Source organism: Salmo trutta, chromosome 4 (assembly GCF_901001165.1).
Source record: "Salmo trutta chromosome 4, fSalTru1.1, whole genome shotgun sequence".
Taxonomy (NCBI): domain Eukaryota; kingdom Metazoa; phylum Chordata; class Actinopteri; order Salmoniformes; family Salmonidae; genus Salmo; species Salmo trutta.
Window position 1 is genome coordinate 51,256,044 of NC_042960.1, and position 18,626 is coordinate 51,274,669.

General features: G+C 43.9%; 1 protein-coding gene across 1 annotated transcript; it reads left to right on the top strand.

Moving 5' to 3' along the window:
* The first annotated feature begins 904 nt into the window (after window positions 1–904).
* On the top strand, window positions 905–18,172 carry LOC115192553 (protein ENL). Its single transcript, XM_029751184.1, has 12 exons — window positions 905–1,106; window positions 3,565–3,745; window positions 5,575–5,657; window positions 6,433–6,576; window positions 7,375–7,500; window positions 9,540–9,858; window positions 9,899–10,282; window positions 10,533–10,641; window positions 11,003–11,102; window positions 13,544–13,612; window positions 13,891–13,962; window positions 14,101–18,172. The coding sequence occupies exons 1-12, from the start codon at window positions 1,095–1,097 to the stop codon at window positions 14,227–14,229; spliced, it is 1,728 nt and encodes a 575-aa protein (XP_029607044.1). The 5' UTR covers window positions 905–1,094; the 3' UTR covers window positions 14,230–18,172.
* The last annotated feature ends 454 nt before the right edge of the window (window positions 18,173–18,626 follow it).

An 18,626-nucleotide genomic window follows, 5' to 3' on the forward strand; every position in this document is an offset into this window, starting at 1 on the left:
TAACAACCATCGACTTTATGTATGACTTACATACTGGGTAACAACAACCCTTATGAATGATCTATGTGTGTGTGTGCGTGTGTTTGTACATTTTATACAATTTCATTGAAAACCCTTTCAGCGATGGCTTAAATCAAACGTGGCGACCACTTCAATAGTGGAGAAGCAAAATAGATATTGACTAAGTGACGTTTATATGACTTTGACAGCCAGGTGGGTGTTTCAAAAAGCCTGATTCATGCCTCAAAGACTGGATCAGTGTGAGTGACACAGAGGCCAGGGCTGAGAGAGAACTCTGACACTCTGTCCAATATCACACATCAAATTGACGTAATTACGTCAAAGAAAAATATGATAGAATTTACCATCAGCAAAATCAAAGTCGTTTTTAAATGTCACCCATTAGTAGAAAGCAATGTACTTAAGTTATATGACTAATGTCAATGTCACCAATGAGTGTGTTGGATTACAATTTCAATGTTAAATGTCAATTATGTTCCAGTTTGAATTATACATACAATTAAGGACAGGAACTCCTTTGGGAATATGATTTTCAATTGTGAGGCAATACGCTGTTACTATAGGATAAATTAATGTAACTTCTATTCAAATATATGCATTCCACATTTGGACCAACATCTTTACTGCTTTACACATTCTGACAAGCGCCCTGTCAGTGGTTGAATTCGTTTTGCATGGCCCGGTGCGCCGGTTGAGTAGAGATTTCACTTAAGGACCAATGGAATGTTACACAAATCCAAACCCTGCTTACCCGGGGCTCCGGGCCAGGTAAAACGAACTTGCCCACTCGTAGACGGTACGTAAAATACTTGAATTGTATTTGTCGATCGTGAGAAGTCCCCCCTCTGAAGTACTGCGGTTGGTGCAATACAAATGGCTTACATTTTTGCCTACCTGATTGGGTGAGAAAGCTTTCTGTTTTGGTTGCGTGCCAGTAGCCGTCTGAAAGGGGAGGGGTGCTGTATGACTTCCGGTTTAGGCTGAAATTGACACACAATGAGGAGCAGGGAATAACCTCGCGAAACGCCGCTGTAAATAAATAACGTTAGAAGAATCACTGAAGCCACAGAATCATGGAGAATCAGGTAAAGTGACTTTTGTGTCCCCTTGTGAGTCCTGAACCTTTAACGAAAAAAATACTAGAAGGCTGTGCCCGGGACAGGAATGAATGCCTGGTGCTCGAAAAAATCCTGCTAATCGAACTCATAGTTGGCTCACGAGCTATGCTAGCTAGCCACACACTCAATCGCGTACATCGGTATTTGACATAGCGAGCTGGCTAACGTTAGCTTAACTCAGCATTGCTAGCTAGCCACATAATCAGACGGGCACACAAAGGGATTTCTTGCCTACCTTTGTGTTATGGACGTATATATTGAGAAAGTAGGATGTATAACTTACTCCTTACCCAGCTCCTAACCTAATTTACGAGCTACTACCTGCTAGGGTTCTCGGCCCTTCGCTAGCTACGTAAATAGCTGCTACAAGACGCCGGTGGAAAGGATTGCTCTTTCCAGGTCTGGGTGGAGGGGAGGGAAGGAGGGGTGTGTATCTAGCGGCGACGAATTGGAATTGAAAAGCGGGAATTACACAACCAGTTTAAAGGCAGATTGTGCACTAATGAAGATATTTGAAAATCCTCGAGATACAAATTGTATAACAGCTAGCGGGACACTGGTTTGTTGGGGGAAAACTTATAGAGGAACGTCCATGCATGTCCACATTGACTTCCATAGAGAGACATTAGTAGGCCATCTTATTTTTCGAAATATCATGTCGGTAACTCTGACCCGCTGTTACTAAGCTAGGTAGGAGTTTTCATGCTCATCGTGATAATGCAAACTCTATTTCCATATCGAATTGACTCATGGAATCCACCTGTGGGAACATGTCACTGTCCGGTGTTACCCCTTTGAAGCATGCTAACAGTGGAATTCCGTGACGACAAGGAAGGACTAATCGTTTTGGCCGGTTTACCGTGATTACTCAAAGTGGCAAACAATATAAAACTGTACACCATCAACAGCCATGAAACACTTAACATAGGAATTGAATTTTTGTACATTTCAAGGTTTGTTTGTATGGGATGTAGACTTTTTATAAATAATCGTATGTCTGAAATCTAGACCATCACAAATTTGTTTTTTGCTAAATTGCCCACTGGCTACGTGCCTTATTTCTGGAAATGTGATAAAGAATGCTAATGTGCCTTGTTGTGCATCATGACGTCTAGTCTGTACTCTATCGTTGTATGATTTGTGCCATATGAAATCTCAATTCACAATAACGCACCAGAGATGGACAGGGTCATACCAGATAAATGGTGGTATAGTGACGTGTTTTATAGTTGGAGTAGACTGGAGTGTGAGCTCTGTAAGGGCTGTGGTGTCTGGTGGGCCTGCCCACCTGTACAGAGCTCAAGGTGCTGCAGGTGTGTCCTGTTGTGGTCTGTTGATAGAGTAGTCTGCTGTCTTCCAGCAGCGGAGAAGCAGGTTCTTTTCAGAGGGTGCGCAGCAACATTTGCCAATTTTTTTCTTCTTCTGTGTGCATCATCAAAGGAGTCTTTCATATGATTTTTCCCCTAGTGGAGGTTAACTTGGTTATGAGGGGTGTTCTTTTCATGGCACGTGGGGGTTCATTGTTGTGAGAGTCTGCTTGTCTGCCAAATAGGGCATTCCCCTTCAGAATATCCATTTTAGATCGGGGGAGGGTCACTTGCAACAATAATGGCGGCTCAGTGTATTTTGTTATCTCTCTGTTGTGGCAGGGAAGTGAACCAAAGGAAGTTACTGAACGTCATACTGTTTCCATAAATGTTTCAAATGAATCAAGAATCTTTATCGCATGAGCATCAGGGTAGACGGTGCTCTGGTCTTTTTCCTCCAGTCAATGCCAACCATCTCGGACCTATTTTGTTTGTGGTGATCTCGGTGTATGAATGGTTGGTGATCTCTGAGCTGGTTTTGGTGATGCCAGTGATCCTGGGGAGCTGGTTGGTTGATGGGGATGGGCTCAATGGCTGCTGTACTGGCCCAGGGTGTGGTAGTGACTGGAGTTTAAGGGCATTACCGCCACAGAATGGCTGGGTGAGACGCCGGGGGGGGGGGGGGGGGGGGGGGGGCTCAGAGTCCCAGACCAGCTCATCTCAATCCTGTCCCCTAATCCCTCCACTCAGTCACAGCACATGAGCACTGTGGAGAGAAGGTGCCAAATCCCCACATTCTTCAGGCCAGGACATAAAGTGACTTTTCTGTCCCCTCGTCCCTCTCTCTTCCCAATCCCTCTTTAGTAGCTGTCCCGATCGCTGCAGCATGTCATTTGGATGTCCGTTCAACTACTATCATTGTTCTCGGTAACGAATCACAGTCTGTAGTTTCTGATGTGACCATCTCATAAAAACCAACTTTGTTTTCTCAATTGTAGTATCAAATAATTTAAATTTCCATAAACTAAACTGTTTCCTATCTAAGCTACTAACTTGCGATGAGTGATCAATTTCAGATGCTAATAGTTGTTTTTGTTTGTCTGACCTTGTGTCTGCAGTGCACAGTGCAGGTGAAGCTGGAGCTAGGACATCGAGCCCAGCTGAGGAAGAAGGTGACCTCGGAGGGCTTCACCCATGACTGGATGGTGTTTGTGCGAGGGCCTGAGACGGGGGACATACAACACTTTGTGGAGAAGGTCGTCTTCAGGCTGCACGAGAGCTTCCCCAAACCCAAGAGAGGTGGGTCAGACAAAACACACTCACAACAACAGCACTTGCTCGTGTGCAAACACACATACGTACCTGGCTGAAACTGGTTCTGTGACTACTTTGTTTGTTTTTGTCTGGGTAGGGGAGAGGGGTTTCACTATGGATGTAACAATTCACTGATGCACTTTGGTCCCCGATTCAAATGTTTAAGATACAAGTGCATCGGTCCATGGACCCCAAACCGATCCAAATGTAGCATGCATAGGTCAGAAAATCGATTAAAACGTTATGAATCACCAGTTCACTTTTTTTTTTCTTCGTTACATTTTTTTCTACCTTCCGAAAATACCTAATCTTTTCTGACAACTGATGCGTCCCCTTCTTCAGGGTCGAACTGCATGTAACTGTGTTGACAGTCATTGATCTACAAATCATTTTGGATTCCGAACAACCCCAGTCAGTATCAGTAGCCTAGTCCAACTGTGCTCTGTGCCCAGCTTTGCACGCTGACCAACGCGAGGTAGGCGGCCTGTTCCTGATCTTGCACATCGGCGCAGCACCTTCAGCTTTCAAATAATAAAATGGCTTGCGTGATATTACTCTTTATCAGTTGAGTGACAACCTATGTAATTTGCTAGGTTATTGTTATCATCTATGTGCTGTTGAAAATGACGTTTTACCAGAATAAAAGTAAGCTACCGGAGACAACTGTCATCTGACTATAGCCTACCTGCTGACCCTGGCTTACAATATCGTTTATTTTGATTGTTCATCATCAGTAATAGTTTTGGTAGTTTTGCTTTAAACAATCCGTGTATATGGTCATTTTTAAATATACAGGATAAATTTGATAATTTCATAACGACAATAATCACTTTTGCAAGGCGCACTGCATGGCCGACGCCAGAAGAGAAGATCTCGCCGTTAAACACGTCCAAACGGTCAAACCCATTTGATTTTGAGATGGAGGCTGAAATCCAACGTTGTGCTAGCTATGTATTCATTTGCTATGTCATTGCTAATTTGTAAACGATATACGGTATATTGATACATTACTAGGTCACACTTCATCTGCAAAAAATACTAGTTAATTAGTGGGTGATGGTGATTTCAGAACCAAAGTGGGGGGGACAAAAAACAGGCTACATTGTCCCCCCCTAATCTGGTAGTGGGGTGGTAGATGCCTTATGGCTTATCTCTGGTGCCTGCATAGTACATACACCATAGACATTAACACAGACACAGAAGTGATCTCGTACAGATCCAGCTCAGAGGCCCAGCTCATGAGCTCCATCAGCAGCAGATTTGTATTTAGAATGGAAAATGAATGTGTTTATGCAACAATTGTTAGTGCATCTATTCGTTCTCTAATCAAACCAAATTGCACCGATTTTAGTTTCAAACTAAAACGTATCGGAGCCCATGTATCAAATCGTCTTGAAAGGGAAAGATACACATCCCTAGAATTCACCTTGACAACAATTTTAAATCAAAATTGAAAAACGTATTCTACGGTAGTGTGAAGTGCAAACACACAGAAGGCCTTCAGAGCGTTGCCTACTACGTCAAGCATGCATGTTGCTTGGTCAGATTTTGTCCATTTGTGCTGAACTTCAATAAACATGATGTGTTCTCCAGACCAGGCACATCTCGTCTCATTAAGTCACTGCAGAGCTTTGGGTCGTTGTCCACAGTCATTATGGTTATTGCACATTATTGCTCCCATAAGCTTTTAGCTTCAGGTTGTAATGACTGACTCTCAATGGGAGGCTGGCACTAGTTCGCCATTAGCCTTCTCGCAATGGCCATTGATGTTATCCTCCTGAATGTATGTTGATGTGCTGTCGTTGTTTCTGCAGTATGCAAGGAGCCACCATACAAAGTGGAGGAGTCGGGCTATGCTGGGTTCCTCATGCCCATCGAGGTCTACTTCAAGAACAAGGTGAGAGCTCCGTCAGAGCCTCTGTAATGGTACTATGTTAACAGTGTCAATCAATCCCTCGGGATATGGGCCACTGTTACATGTGATTCCTAATGGATTAGAGTTCCTCTGGTGCTCTAGGCCTTCTCCTGAAATCAAATCTGACGTAGTTCTCCTGCAATGGCTTGTTTATATTAACCGGCACCATCTGAATAAGATGGGTGTTTTTCTGTGGGTCGTTGGTCAATATTCATGTCATTTGGTTGGTATTTCATGTGTCTGTTTAATTTCCTCAATGGTTCATGTGCTGCTTTTAGTCTGTCATGTGACGTATTTGTGTGTGTGTAGACACCAGGTTTAGGTGCCAGTCATACTGGGGCTGTGTGTGGTGACACTGGTCATGCTAGTAGTGGGCCTTTGGTTGCTGGTGTGGCTGGTGTCTTGTCAGCTGTCTGTCTGGCTGCAACTCCTCTTCATGTCACTGTAGCGCCTGTTTTAAAAGGCCTTCAGTTTATCTGCCGTGAATGTTTTTACTGTGTCCTGTATCAGTAACCCTATGACTCCTGGCATGCTCTGAAAGTGGCGGGTGATCAGAAAGAATCCATTTGTTTACCAAAATGTTCTACTGTTTGCTGAAGTTCTCTCCCATTGGGGAATGTTAGTTCTTATCAGTGTGTGCACTCCAGGTATGCCTCTTATTGACTTGGTCGTGGAATCGCTTATTCTTACTGTTAGCTGATAATATTCTGATAAGGGCTTGGCGGGGCTAATTAGATATGTTCATTATTACTTACAGGAGGAGCCCAAGAAGGTGTGCTTCAACTATGACCTCTTCCTGAACCTGGAGGGGAACCCCCCTGTCAATCACCTGCGCTGTGAGAAGCTCACCTTTAACAACCCCACCCGGGAGTTCAGACGCAAGCTGGTCAAGGCTGGAGGGGTGAGCTGGGGATGGGGTACAGGGTGGATGTGGGATGGGTTAGAATAAGTGGGAAGTGGAATGGCAAGAGGGAATGTAGTTGGCGTGTTTCAGGGTTGAATTGAATTCAAACAATGAATTGGGATTTAATTGGAATTGGTCACACCCTGCAGAATTTGAATTGAAGGAAGTAGAATTTAATTCAAACCAATTGAACTAGAACATGAAAGTCTCATTCATTTGACAAATATTTTATCAAAAGGAAATGCCACTTATTAATGCAAAGAATACACACATACCATTTCACATATTAGTTTGAGTAGAAGGAAAAGATGTCAAACTGTATTTTCTTTGTCATGAGATGTTAGATTGTTCACTTCCATACTGCAGTGTTTGACCTAATGCTTTCTGGGAAATGTATTCTGATATTGAAAAACATTAAGGGAATTATGAATGATTTATAGACAACCCACAACATGATCTTAAAATATTTTCAGACCACTTTAATTATTTAAAATTGTTTTAGGACCATGAGTTTTAAAAATGAAACCTTATGCTTCAAACTTATACTACATGGTACTGATAACCAAACATGATGTCAAAATAAACATTTATATGGTGATGTGTAGAATAAACAAACATTTGAATTTCCTTGAATTAAATTCTACTTCCTTTGAATTCAAATTAAATTCAGCTTTCTGTGGGGTGTGGCCAGTTGAATTGAATTGGAATAAAAGAGCAAATTGCAACTCAATTCAGAATTGACCCCAACCCTGGCCTGTTTGTTCTCACTCTTCTCCCTATTTGTTTGTCTCTCAGGTCATGGTGGTGCCAGAAGGGGCGGAGGCGGTGTCGAGGCCCAGTCCAGACTACCCCATGCTCCCCACCATCCCACTGTCTGCCTTCTCAGACCCCAAGAAGACCAAGACCTCCCATGGATCAAAGGTGAGCAGCACTTCCTAGCCTAGTACACTGATAAGAAAGAAGGCGTAGGAATGTGTATAGGATTGCTCAACCAGTCAATACAGCAGAGGGTAGGGAGAATAGGAGAGTAGACTACAGTTGCGATAAGGGACGGCAAACCTGTGTGTCTTTGTTTCCCAAGCCTTTAATCGTATAATGGGATCCTTTCATTAATTCAGCTGGACTTCGCTGCCTACTCTAGGTCACAGTTGATCCCAAATAAACCTGCATGATTACAAACATCCTTTCCTGGTTTAGCATTTACCACCCTGTTGAATCATCATAGTACAACATGGACGATGTTCTGCGTATGCATATGTGCATGCATGTTGTGCCGAGTATGTGATCAGGGTTGAGCGGTTGGAAATCCACGTCCTCTCCAACCGCTCCGCTAAAAACAGCTCCGCACTCACAGAAGAAGAACTGCCGCTCCAAATTTGCTCCATTCATTAAAATCACAATTTAATCAACACCCATCTATTTTTGTGACTACCTGGACCTACCATTTGGTTTTGAAGTATTGTAACCAAGCCATATGATTTGAATGAAAAGTATTTTAATTAACAGGAAATGATGAATGTAAGAAGCGATCATCATTTCAAATAGGCTACGTGTCATATTAAACAGCGTATAAACACTCTAAATAGGTCAGGAGCCAGACAGGGAGTCTGAGAAGGAATGGAAATGTATTATTTAGGCTGTATTTAAATTATCTCAAGGCTATAGCCTACAAAGAAATACATTGTTAAGCATTTGCGAGTGCGACACACTAGGCAGGTAAGGAGTCAAGGACATTCAGCACTCAGCATTTAAACAACATTTAGTTGTATTAAATCATTATAGTCTATAAATTGTACATATAGGCTGTGACTTAGAATTAAATACAAATTAAACAAAAAATGCTTTATTAGGCTCAGTCTACAGCGCCTCTTTTAATTCATTTTTCGAAACACGAGTTTGGCCCGTCTGTGGCTTCAGGCTCATGTGATGGTGCCTGGAGAGCAGGCCAGCAGCGAAGAATATCCTCTCCTCACTTGCAGAGCCACTGGTGATGCTAAACACCCTATTGGCCACTCTTGCCAGGCTGGGCAGAGATGCAGAGTTGTTATTTTCTATAGGTAAAGGTTTTTAGTTAAAACAACCCAATCAAAACAGAAAGCTAATTGAAAGTTGGAATATGCCAGGCCAATTGCACCAAAATCAATTATGGCCTATTGTGTAGATAATAGAACAACAATAAAGGAAACTTTTAAGAGATTACATTTTTTGTTTATAAATACTTTGCTACAATGACACACTTAATTAGCTACCCACCTTGTTCCTTTCTTTTAGCATGTGCACATAGTAAGTACACCATCATGCTTTCGGGTTATGTGTCTTTTCAGAAATCCACAATGATTCTTTAGTTGTGGACATTACATCACCGCATTCCCTCTCTTGCTTTTGGTCATCTTGATTTTGCACCTGTGTGTTTGATCAGTTTCTTTATGAAAATATTTTTTGCGAACTCCATGACGGTAGCTAAAGCAAGGGGCTATAGCAGCACACCAGTAGACTACAAATGCATTCTGGGCCGGACAGGCCCTGAGCTCGTGAAGTGAACTCTTTTGAAATGAAATTGGAGCGGGCGGGAAGGCCGATGCTCCAGCATTTAGGAATATTGCTCCAGCATTTAGGAATATTGCTCCAGCATTTAGGAGTATTGCTCCAGCATTTAGGAATATTGCGCCGCACTCCAGTCAAATTGGGGACGCTCCTCACTCTGCTCTGCTCACATACAATGTTAGTCCTTCAGTGGGCCTTTGGCTAAGTGCATTGACAGTAGAGTGATTATCATAGTGATGGATCTGCTCAAGTATGATGCTCTCACTCAGATCTTTCTTTGCTGACAATCAAGAAATATGTGGCGGAGCACCTGTGTGAATGGCCCATACTTACCTTTATTATATATATTTACAGCCCAGCACCTAATTGAATAGGGATGTGAGTTTGAAATCATGTGTACTTGTCCCTGTCTTTAGGAGCCCAGTAAAGAGGGCAGTGGAGGCAGCAATAAAGGGCCCAAGCCCCACAAGCTGACCAAGGAGCACCGTGAACGGCCCCGCAAAGACTCTGAGAGCAAGGCTGGGTCCAAGGGTGACAGCGACCGCGACGGGGGAGGAGGGGGCAGCAGCAAGAGTGCCCGCGAGCCCTCCTCTTCCTCGTCCAAGAAGCCAGCAGAGATCAAAGTCAAAGATGAGGGCAAGGTCCTTCCCAAGGCTGCCTTCAAAGAGCCCAAACTCACCCTGAAGGAGGCCAAGATGGAGGGCATGTCCCCCAAAGGAGGGGGGGGAGGGGGCGGTGGGGGGAGGAGGAGGGGGGGCCCCGCTGGAGTCCAAAGGCCCCGGGAAGCGGCCCTCCACTGTGGAATCTCCCAAACCCAGTGCCAAGAAGCAGAAGAAGAGCAGCTCAGAGGGATCTAAAGGGGCAGCTGCAGGGCCCTTCACCGGAGCCTCTCCCCGGGTCTCCTCATCGTCTGCAGCCGCCCCTGGCTACCCAGAAAAGAAACCCCCCAAGGAGAAGGGTCGTTGGCCCAAGGGCAGCAAGGCCGACACTCAGGAGGTCAAGGAGCCCAAGAAACTGCCTGAGTCTGACGACTCCAACTCTGAGGATGAAGCCTCATCCAAATCAGAGCAGTCAGCCCCCTCCAGTCCCTCTAACTCAAGCTCCAGCTCTGATTCCAGCTCAGAATCTGACTTTGAGCCTGGACAGAAACAAGGCCAAGGTAAGCTATCATTCTCTAGACAGATAACATGGGATTTACACATCCACTGGAGAGGACATTCTGACACATTGGTTGTCTTTAGGGGGCATGGTTTGTGCTTTAATGTAGGAATGGTACTGTCGCTAATTATAATATTTTTTTAATATCCCACTTTTAGGCTGAGCTATTCAGATGTTTAATTGATGGTTGTGTTGCGTCAAATATGTGCATTTAGCAAATGTTCTCTGTTAACGGTGTGTGCGTACTCTAGGCCCACTGCGCTCTATGGTGGAGGACCTACAGTCAGAGGAGTCAGATGATGACAGCAGCTCTGAGGAAGGGACGCCTGTCAAGACCAACCCGCCCAACCGTGACTCACGGTAAGTCTCTCTCAATTTCTCTCCATATCTCACTCTTTACGTTACTGTGTCATAGGCCTCTGATGCTTCTGTAGTTAGGTCATTTTCACCAGTTAGTCATTTCCTTAAGAAATTAGCATTGTTTGACTGTTAATGTTTGTGGCATTATGAAACACAGTGTGTCTGTATGTCTCTAGCAAATAAGCACGTGTTAGCTGTTCTTTATAGGTGTTACTTTAAAGATTTTAATAATTTGAGCTGCAAACACCGATTGGACTTCTTAATCCTTTTGCAAAACGTGTGCCCACCCATCACCTATGTACACAGGCTCCCTGTGCTAAATAGGGCACAATGAGAGCTTTCTGCCTCTGTTCCCTGTCAGACTGAGCCTGGACAGCGAGAGTGACAGCAGTGACGGCTCGCACCGCCCCAGTCGAGACCCGGTGCCACCTCCACAGAAACACAGCTCCTCCAATAACAAGGTAAAGCACGGCTCCCCCGCAGTAACGAGGTAAAGCACGGCTCCCCCGCAGTAACGAGGTAAAGCACGGCTCCTCTAATCTCTCCCAGGACTGGACTGTTTTCTCCGTCTCCATTGTCGCTCCAGATTTCTAATTCTATTGTTTCTCCTTTGACAAAATCCCCATCATTAAAGGTGCTAACGTTATAAATTGGATTTTAGAGAATTTTTGCATTGTAATTTCAGAAAATATTCATAATATATCTGCCACTAGTAGTGGATGCCGCTCCGGCGGGAGAAATCAATTGGCAAATTTCACAGCCAATCACAACACTGGTGGGTAAGTAATAATGTGAAACACTATCATTCCACTATTAACGCCAGCTATAATATGGACATTGTCAGAAGTTACAATGTAGAAATTCAGTTATAAGTTCTATGTGTAGCACCTTTAATTATATAGTTTCTCCTTCAAACCGGTATTTAAAAAAAATATATAAACTCAGCAAAAAAGAAACGCCCTCTCACTGTCAGCTGCGTTTATTTTCAGCAAACTTAACATGTGTAAATATTTGTATGAACATAAGATTCAACAACTGAGACATAAACTGAACAAGTTCCACAGACATGTGACTAACAGAAATGGAATAATGTCTCCCTAAACAAAGGGAGGATCAAAATCAAAAGTAACAGTCAGTATCTGGTGTGGCCACCAGCTGCATTAAGTACTGCAGTGCATCTCCTCCTCATGGACTGCACCAGATTTTCCAGTTCTTGCTGTGAGATGCTACCCCACTCTTCCACCAAGGCACCTGCAAGTTCCCGGACATTTCTGGGGGGAATGGCCCAAGCCCTCACCCTCTGATCCAACAGGTCCCAGACGTGCTCAATGGGATTGAGATCCGGGCTCTTCGCTGGCCAAGGCAGAACACTGACATTCCTGTCTTGCAGGAAATCACAAACAGAACGAGCAGTATGGCTGGTGGCATTGTCATGCTGGAGGGTCATGTCAGGATGAGCCTGCAGGTAAGGTACCAGATGAGGGAGGAGGATGTCTTCTCTTTAATGCACAGCGTTGAAATTGCCTGCAATGACAACAAGCTCAGTCCGATGATGCTGTGACACACCGCCCCAGACCATGAAGGACCTTCCACCTCCAAATCGATCCCCCTCCAGAGTACAGGCCTCTTTGTAACACTCATTCCTTCAACGATGAACCGCGACTCGTCAGTGAAGAGCACTTTTTGCCAGTCCTATCTGGTCCAGCGACGGTGGGTTTGTGCCCATAGGCGACGTTGTTGCCGGTGATGTCTGGTGAGGACCTGCCTTACAACAGGCCTACAAGCCCTCAGTCCAGCCTCTCTCAGCCTATTGCAGACAGTCTGAGCACTGATGGAGGTATTGTACGTTCCTGGTGTAACTTGGGCAGTTGTTGTTGCCATCCTGTACCTGTCCCGTAGGTATGATGTTCGGATGTACCGATCCTGTGCAGGTGTTACATGTGGTTTGCCACTGCGAGGACGATCAGCTGTCCGTCCTGTCTCCCTGTAGCGCTTCTTAGGCTTCTCACAGTACGGACATTGCAATTTATTGCCTGGGCCACATCTGCAGTCCTCATGCCTCCTTGCAGCATGCCTAAGGCACGTTCACGCAGATGAGCAGGGACCCTGGGCATCTTTCTTTTGGTGTTTTTCAGTCAGTAAAAAGGCCTCTAGTGTCCTAAGTTTTCATAACTGTGACCTTAATTGCCCACAGTCTGTAAGCTGTTAGTGTCTTAACGACCGTTCCACAGGTGCATGTTCATTAATTGTTTATGGTTCAGTGAACAAACACGGGAAACAGTGTTTAAACCCTTTACAATGAAGATTTGTGAAGTTATATGGATTTTTATGAATTATCTTTGGAAGACAGGGTCCTGAAAAAGGAACGTTTCTTTTTTTGCTGAGCTAATATATATTTACTTATTTATTTAACCTTTATTTAACTAGGCAAGTCAGTTAAGAACAAATTCTTATTTACAATGACGGCCTACCTAAAGGCAAAAGGCCTCCTGCGGGGACGGGGCCTGGGATTAAAATAAATGAAATACAACATTTGAACAAAACACACAAGAAGAGACACAACACTACATAAAGAGACCTAAGACAACAGCATGGCAGTAACACATGTCAACACAGCATGGCAGCAATACAACATGGCAGCAGCACAACATGGTAGCAGCACAAAACAGGGTAACATTATTGGGCACAGACAACAGCACAAAGGGCTAGAAGGTAAAGAGAACAATATAACACGCAAAGCAGCCACACCTGTCAGTATTCCTAGCACCACAACAGGAGACTGGTGGTGTGTGTTAAGATTTGCTCTCCTAAAGCACCATCCTTCCCATTCTGATCTCTGTTTATCTGCTTTCCATTCTTTCCTCCATCTCTCTGTCTCTGTGTTCCGTCTCTCTCTGAGCAGGTCTTGGGCAGGAAGAGCCCAGACATCTGCAGCCGCCCAGAGAAGGTGCTAAAGAAAGGATACGAGAAGGTAGGAAGGGTAAATAATCACAGTTTACATTACCTTTGTTTCTTATTTTTGTGTTCAAACATCTGTTTTAAGTGGTTATATTACCAGTGTAGTGTTCAAATTCTACGATACTGCTCTATCACCGCTATTATAGAGATATCACTACAAGCTCACCACTCCACGTATTCCTGGTGTAAAACTGCAGTAGAAAACACTGGTTAATCAGTAATCATATACCTAATAGTAGACTCAAGGACTGCACCACTAACCACAAACTCCCTTCTCTTCCTGTTCTCCAGGCCTACACAGAGGAGCTGGTGGATCTCCACCGCAGACTGATGGCTCTGAGGGAGCGCAACGTCCTACAGCAGGTATGGATCTGTAACTAGCCGTGTGTGTGGTCAGGTGGACGTGTTACAAAACATATTTTCCCATCACACTATCAGGCCACGCTATTGTGTTATCATCAATGTGATATTGTAGTCATCTAAGTCCTCTCCTCTCCTTAGATAGTGAATCTTATCGAGGAGACGGGCCACTTCAACGTGACCAACACCACCTTTGACTTTGACCTGTTCTCTCTGGACGAGACGACCGTCCGCAAACTACAGAGCTACCTGGAGGACACAGCCACGTGACAGCAAGCCCGTAGCGCAGTCCCTGGACCCCCACTGGGGGGGAGTAGTAACAGCCACACACCAGACAGAGCTAAACCACAGAACAACAACAGAACACACACTTTCACTTGTCGCTGGAGAAGAACAGAGGAACAGGGGGAGGGGAGGAGAGAGGAGGTCAGAGTAAGAGAGAGCAGCTATGCCACTGTCCCTCTAACCTGGACTGGACTGGAGGACAGGACTAGGAGCTGGCCTGTCTGGACTGGGTCTGGCAGGAGACGTATTATATATGTTTCTTGTGGAGAACAGCACAGCAGCCTGTGTGCAGAACTGTGAAATGCGACCACTCTACTCTCCCTCCCCCCCCCCCTGCCCTCCCCCCTCACTTCTAGCCTTTGCAAACTCAATACTTCCCCCCTCTATCTCCTCTCTCCCCACTCACACTCCCTTAGTCGACACAACACTCCTCCCCTCCCCCTCCTCTCAGCTGGGGTTCATATCTCTGTAGGAATTTTCCTGTCTGGGTGAGCGTGTGTCTGGGCGAGCGTGCATTTCAGAGGCTTTAGCGGGATTATATTTTTGGTTAGTGACTCTTTTTAAGCTTGAGCACAAGCAACAGCCCTTAAACACACACACACTGTGAGAAGCATTTGGGTCCCATTCCAGAGTGTCTTCACACATGCAGGTACTAAGTTGTGTACGTGCTTGTTGGTGGTAGTGTGTTTTAGATGGGGTTCATCTCTTGTCTGTTCAGTTTCCTTTCACTCCCTCTTTGAAAGCTGAACCTTGACACCCCCTCCCCTCTTCTATCTTGATGTGCATGAAAGGGCTCAACTTTTGGGGAAAGGATCACTTCTGAATTGCCTTTTTAGTGGTGGGGGGTGAAAAGCCGTGACAAGTAGCCATAGTCTCCCAGATCCAAGAAAAAAAAGGGGCCACGCTTTTTTACATTTAATTTTTGTACTGATACATTTGGAGTATTTTTGGATTGCGGTTCAGATACCTGTGAGCTATGAATGTATTCCTGTTCATTTTCTAGGGCTAGCAACAAACCTACTATCTTAGTGCCTTTTATGTCTATCCACTGACACTGGTTAAAGAGCAAAGTCCTTCCTCTGACTAAATGTTAATTGGGAAGCCTGAAACTCCAGTTTTGTCTTAACAGTGCCCTCTTGAAATCAGTTGATGCTCCTCGTGCGGTTTGGCTGCAGATTTGAAGCTTCTTCCAGGGATCTATCTCTGCTGTTATAAGGAACATAAGCCTTCCAGAAATCCTAAGAAACTGTGCATTAACAGTGGTCCTTTAGGGAAGTTCAGGCGTCTTCTCCAAATGATTGCCTTTTCTTTCCAGATCGTGATATGAATGGTTGTATAGCTCATGTTCTGTTGTCTGAGGTGTAGTTTTCTATGGAAAGGGACCGTGCCAGACCAGGCATACCATTATGGAAAGGGACCGTGCCAGACCAGGCCTATCACTCAGTCAATCTGTTAGACATGTTCCTCTTACTGTGGCCCCTCTAGCCTTCACATCCACTGTGGTTTCACACGTAGACTAATGGGCTGTCTCTTCTCCCTTTGGGTGATCCCCCTCCCTGCTTCATTCCCCCCTCACTTTTCTTTCTGTTTCACCTCGTGAACAGTTGTATTTATTCTAATGCTAATAGCTTTAATAGTTATGTCCATTCTGTTGCCTGCCTCTGCAAAGTGCACACTCACCTCTCTGGCCCTTCTCCTCTGTGAGGGTGCTGTGGTGTTGAGGACTCTGAATGTGTGGTTCTGTTCTAGAGTGAAACAACCGCCTTATGTTCCTCTCAGCATCCACTCTGCTCTGTCCACCACCCTTTTATTTGTCTGGGTGTGCCTATGTCAACACAAGTCCCCGCAAGTGATTTTTAAGATGAATTTGCATCTGTGAGTGTGATACATTGTGTGTGTCAAGCGAGTGGAAAAAGAGAACGTTGCTTTCCTCTTGTGTGTGAACTTTTAACTCCCAAGTCCTAGTTCATGAACTCTACCCCTTGACCGGGGGCGCTCAGTTTTTCCCTTGTCATGGAGTTGAGGCACGAAGGTGAAGGGTGTGGGGGGTGGGGAAGGGCCCTGAAGGGTTGAGTGGCAGGGAGCTCTGTGCAGCTCTCCCAGAGAGAACCCCATCTACCATCTACGAACAGTCAATCTTTTATTTATGTACCTCTGCACTTTTGGCTGTGGTGACTTAAGTAATTATCTAAACTGTATTTTTAAGAATTTTATACAATATTTACATGCAATACAAATAGATTTTTTGCCAACGTTTTTTAAAATTCTTATTTAATAGTTTTTATTTGTATTGGCATGTTTTGTCATTATACATACAGAAACATGCTGTCAGTTCTGTTAATTCTAGTGTTGCGTCAAGGAAAACTTCCCTAAATGTTGTATTGTGGATCATAGTTGTTGCAGTTGAACACCATGGAACAGGTGTTGGGAATATGTTTGATGTATGAGCTAACCATGTCGATATCATCCAGTATAATTATATCAAGCAGGAAAAGGTGGACTTTTCAGTGAGAATAAGTATTTCTATGTGTATGTCCTATTATAATTTGAGTGTTTTTAACTCAAAGTGAGGCAGCGTTCTATTTGTCCGTACTCTATGAGGTATGGTTACGAAGCCCAGGCATAAACTGTCACCCCCCCCCCTTCAAAATTTCTCTGTATTTTATCCAATTTCGATCCCTTAAACTCTTAAATAAGAACACCATAGGAAAAGATACCATGCCAATTCAAACTATATTATATAGTCTATGTATTTAAATGTATGATAAGGAAAGGTAGACTATCTACTCTGGATTTTAACAGGATTTTTTTTTTAAGCATCGAATTTAGGAATGTGAGGTGGCATGGGCAGAGGGCCGTTTTCTGTATCACTGGTTATTACACGTGTCTCTAACCAGGTTTACATCCAACCTTTTTATGCGAGTAAAGTACATGTCGGATAAAAAAATATCATGACCGGCCTAATGGAAACAGAACCTTTTTCGGTAAACTTTACACATGTCGACAAAACAATACTCTGGACAAGGTGGGATATTTGTGTGCAGGTAAAATGAATTACGAACGAAATGTATCTGGAAACTGATTTATGCGCAAATATTGATAAATACATCTGGAGTCACGCGATGACGTGTGGTTCTCCCTCTTCGATTCGTCGGGAAAGCATGCCGTTTATAATTAATCATTTAATCTGTAATTTAATAATCTCAGGCCAGTGTTTCCCAACTCCTGTCCTCCAGTGCCCCCAACGTCACACAATTGTATTGTATCCCCGGACAAAAACACCTGATTCAATTTGTCAAGGACTTAATGATTAGTTGACAAGTAGTATCAAGTTTGCTTGTCCTGGGCCACAACAGAAACAACACACCGAGTTTGAGAAACCCTCGGCTAGACCTCAGGTGTCAATACCAGATTGGGCACACTCACTATATAACGCAAAATGCTTTGTTAGAACCATCAGTAGAGTAAAAAAATGCGATGGAAACTTTAATAGTATTTTTTTATTCGGTACATGGGAATTTAACCGCAACATGTATTTATTTGAACGTGCCATACGTCATCATGCACAGCCTTTTATTTGCAACGAGTCAATTTGATGGTAACGCATCTCTGGTGGGAAAATGAAATGTTGTTTTATGCGGATTTTAGAATATTCGCATGAAAATCTGTCGCCAATTGGATGGAAACCTGGTTTATGACAGGGAACGTGTTAGCTTTATTTATCAAGGCAGGGTTTGCTGACGGGAAGGGGTGATGAAGTGCTACCATGGGCTGAACGGCAGAACAACACGATTTGGTATTTTAAACTTGGCATACGATGCCACCATGTGGCCATACAATGCAAGTTGTGTTAAGTACAAAAATGTTATTTTAATGTTATTTTTTATTTTGAAATCATATATTATTAATAAAGTCATTGAGTACTGTCTGTCGTTGTGGCTCTTAGATGACCAGTGTTTCAACTTCTGAACTCTGGATGGACTCCATTTGAAGGGGTGAATTATATAGGTCACATGGGGATCATTTCATGTTAAACAGATTGTGTGGTGAATCGGGCACTGCAGAGTTAAAACGGTTATGCTGACAAGGTATATGCCGCATTCAAAACAACTGGGAACTCGGAAATATCCGACTTCTGTGCGTTCATTACAACTGAGAACTCGGAAAAAATAGCTCAGACGTTTTGGAAGGTCATCCAATTTGGAATTCCAAGTCGTAAACAATTTCAAGAGCAGGGGTTCCCAAACTTTTTTTTACATCCTCACGTCTATGTGCACAAAGAGAATGTTGCCGTTTTGAAGCTAATTTATATGCATTTCTATACATTTTGCCATGTCTAATGTTTATTCATGTCATACTTGAGTGACCAAAAAAATTACAAC

Excerpts from the sequence above, each read along its gene's own strand:
- LOC115192553 (XM_029751184.1), top strand. Across the intron at positions 10,642-11,002 it reads CCGCCCAACCGTGACTCACG|ACTGAGCCTGGACAGCGAGA; the intron begins GTAAGTCTCTCT and ends GTTCCCTGTCAG. Across the intron at positions 11,103-13,543 it reads ACAGCTCCTCCAATAACAAG|GTCTTGGGCAGGAAGAGCCC; the intron begins GTAAAGCACGGC and ends CTCTCTGAGCAG.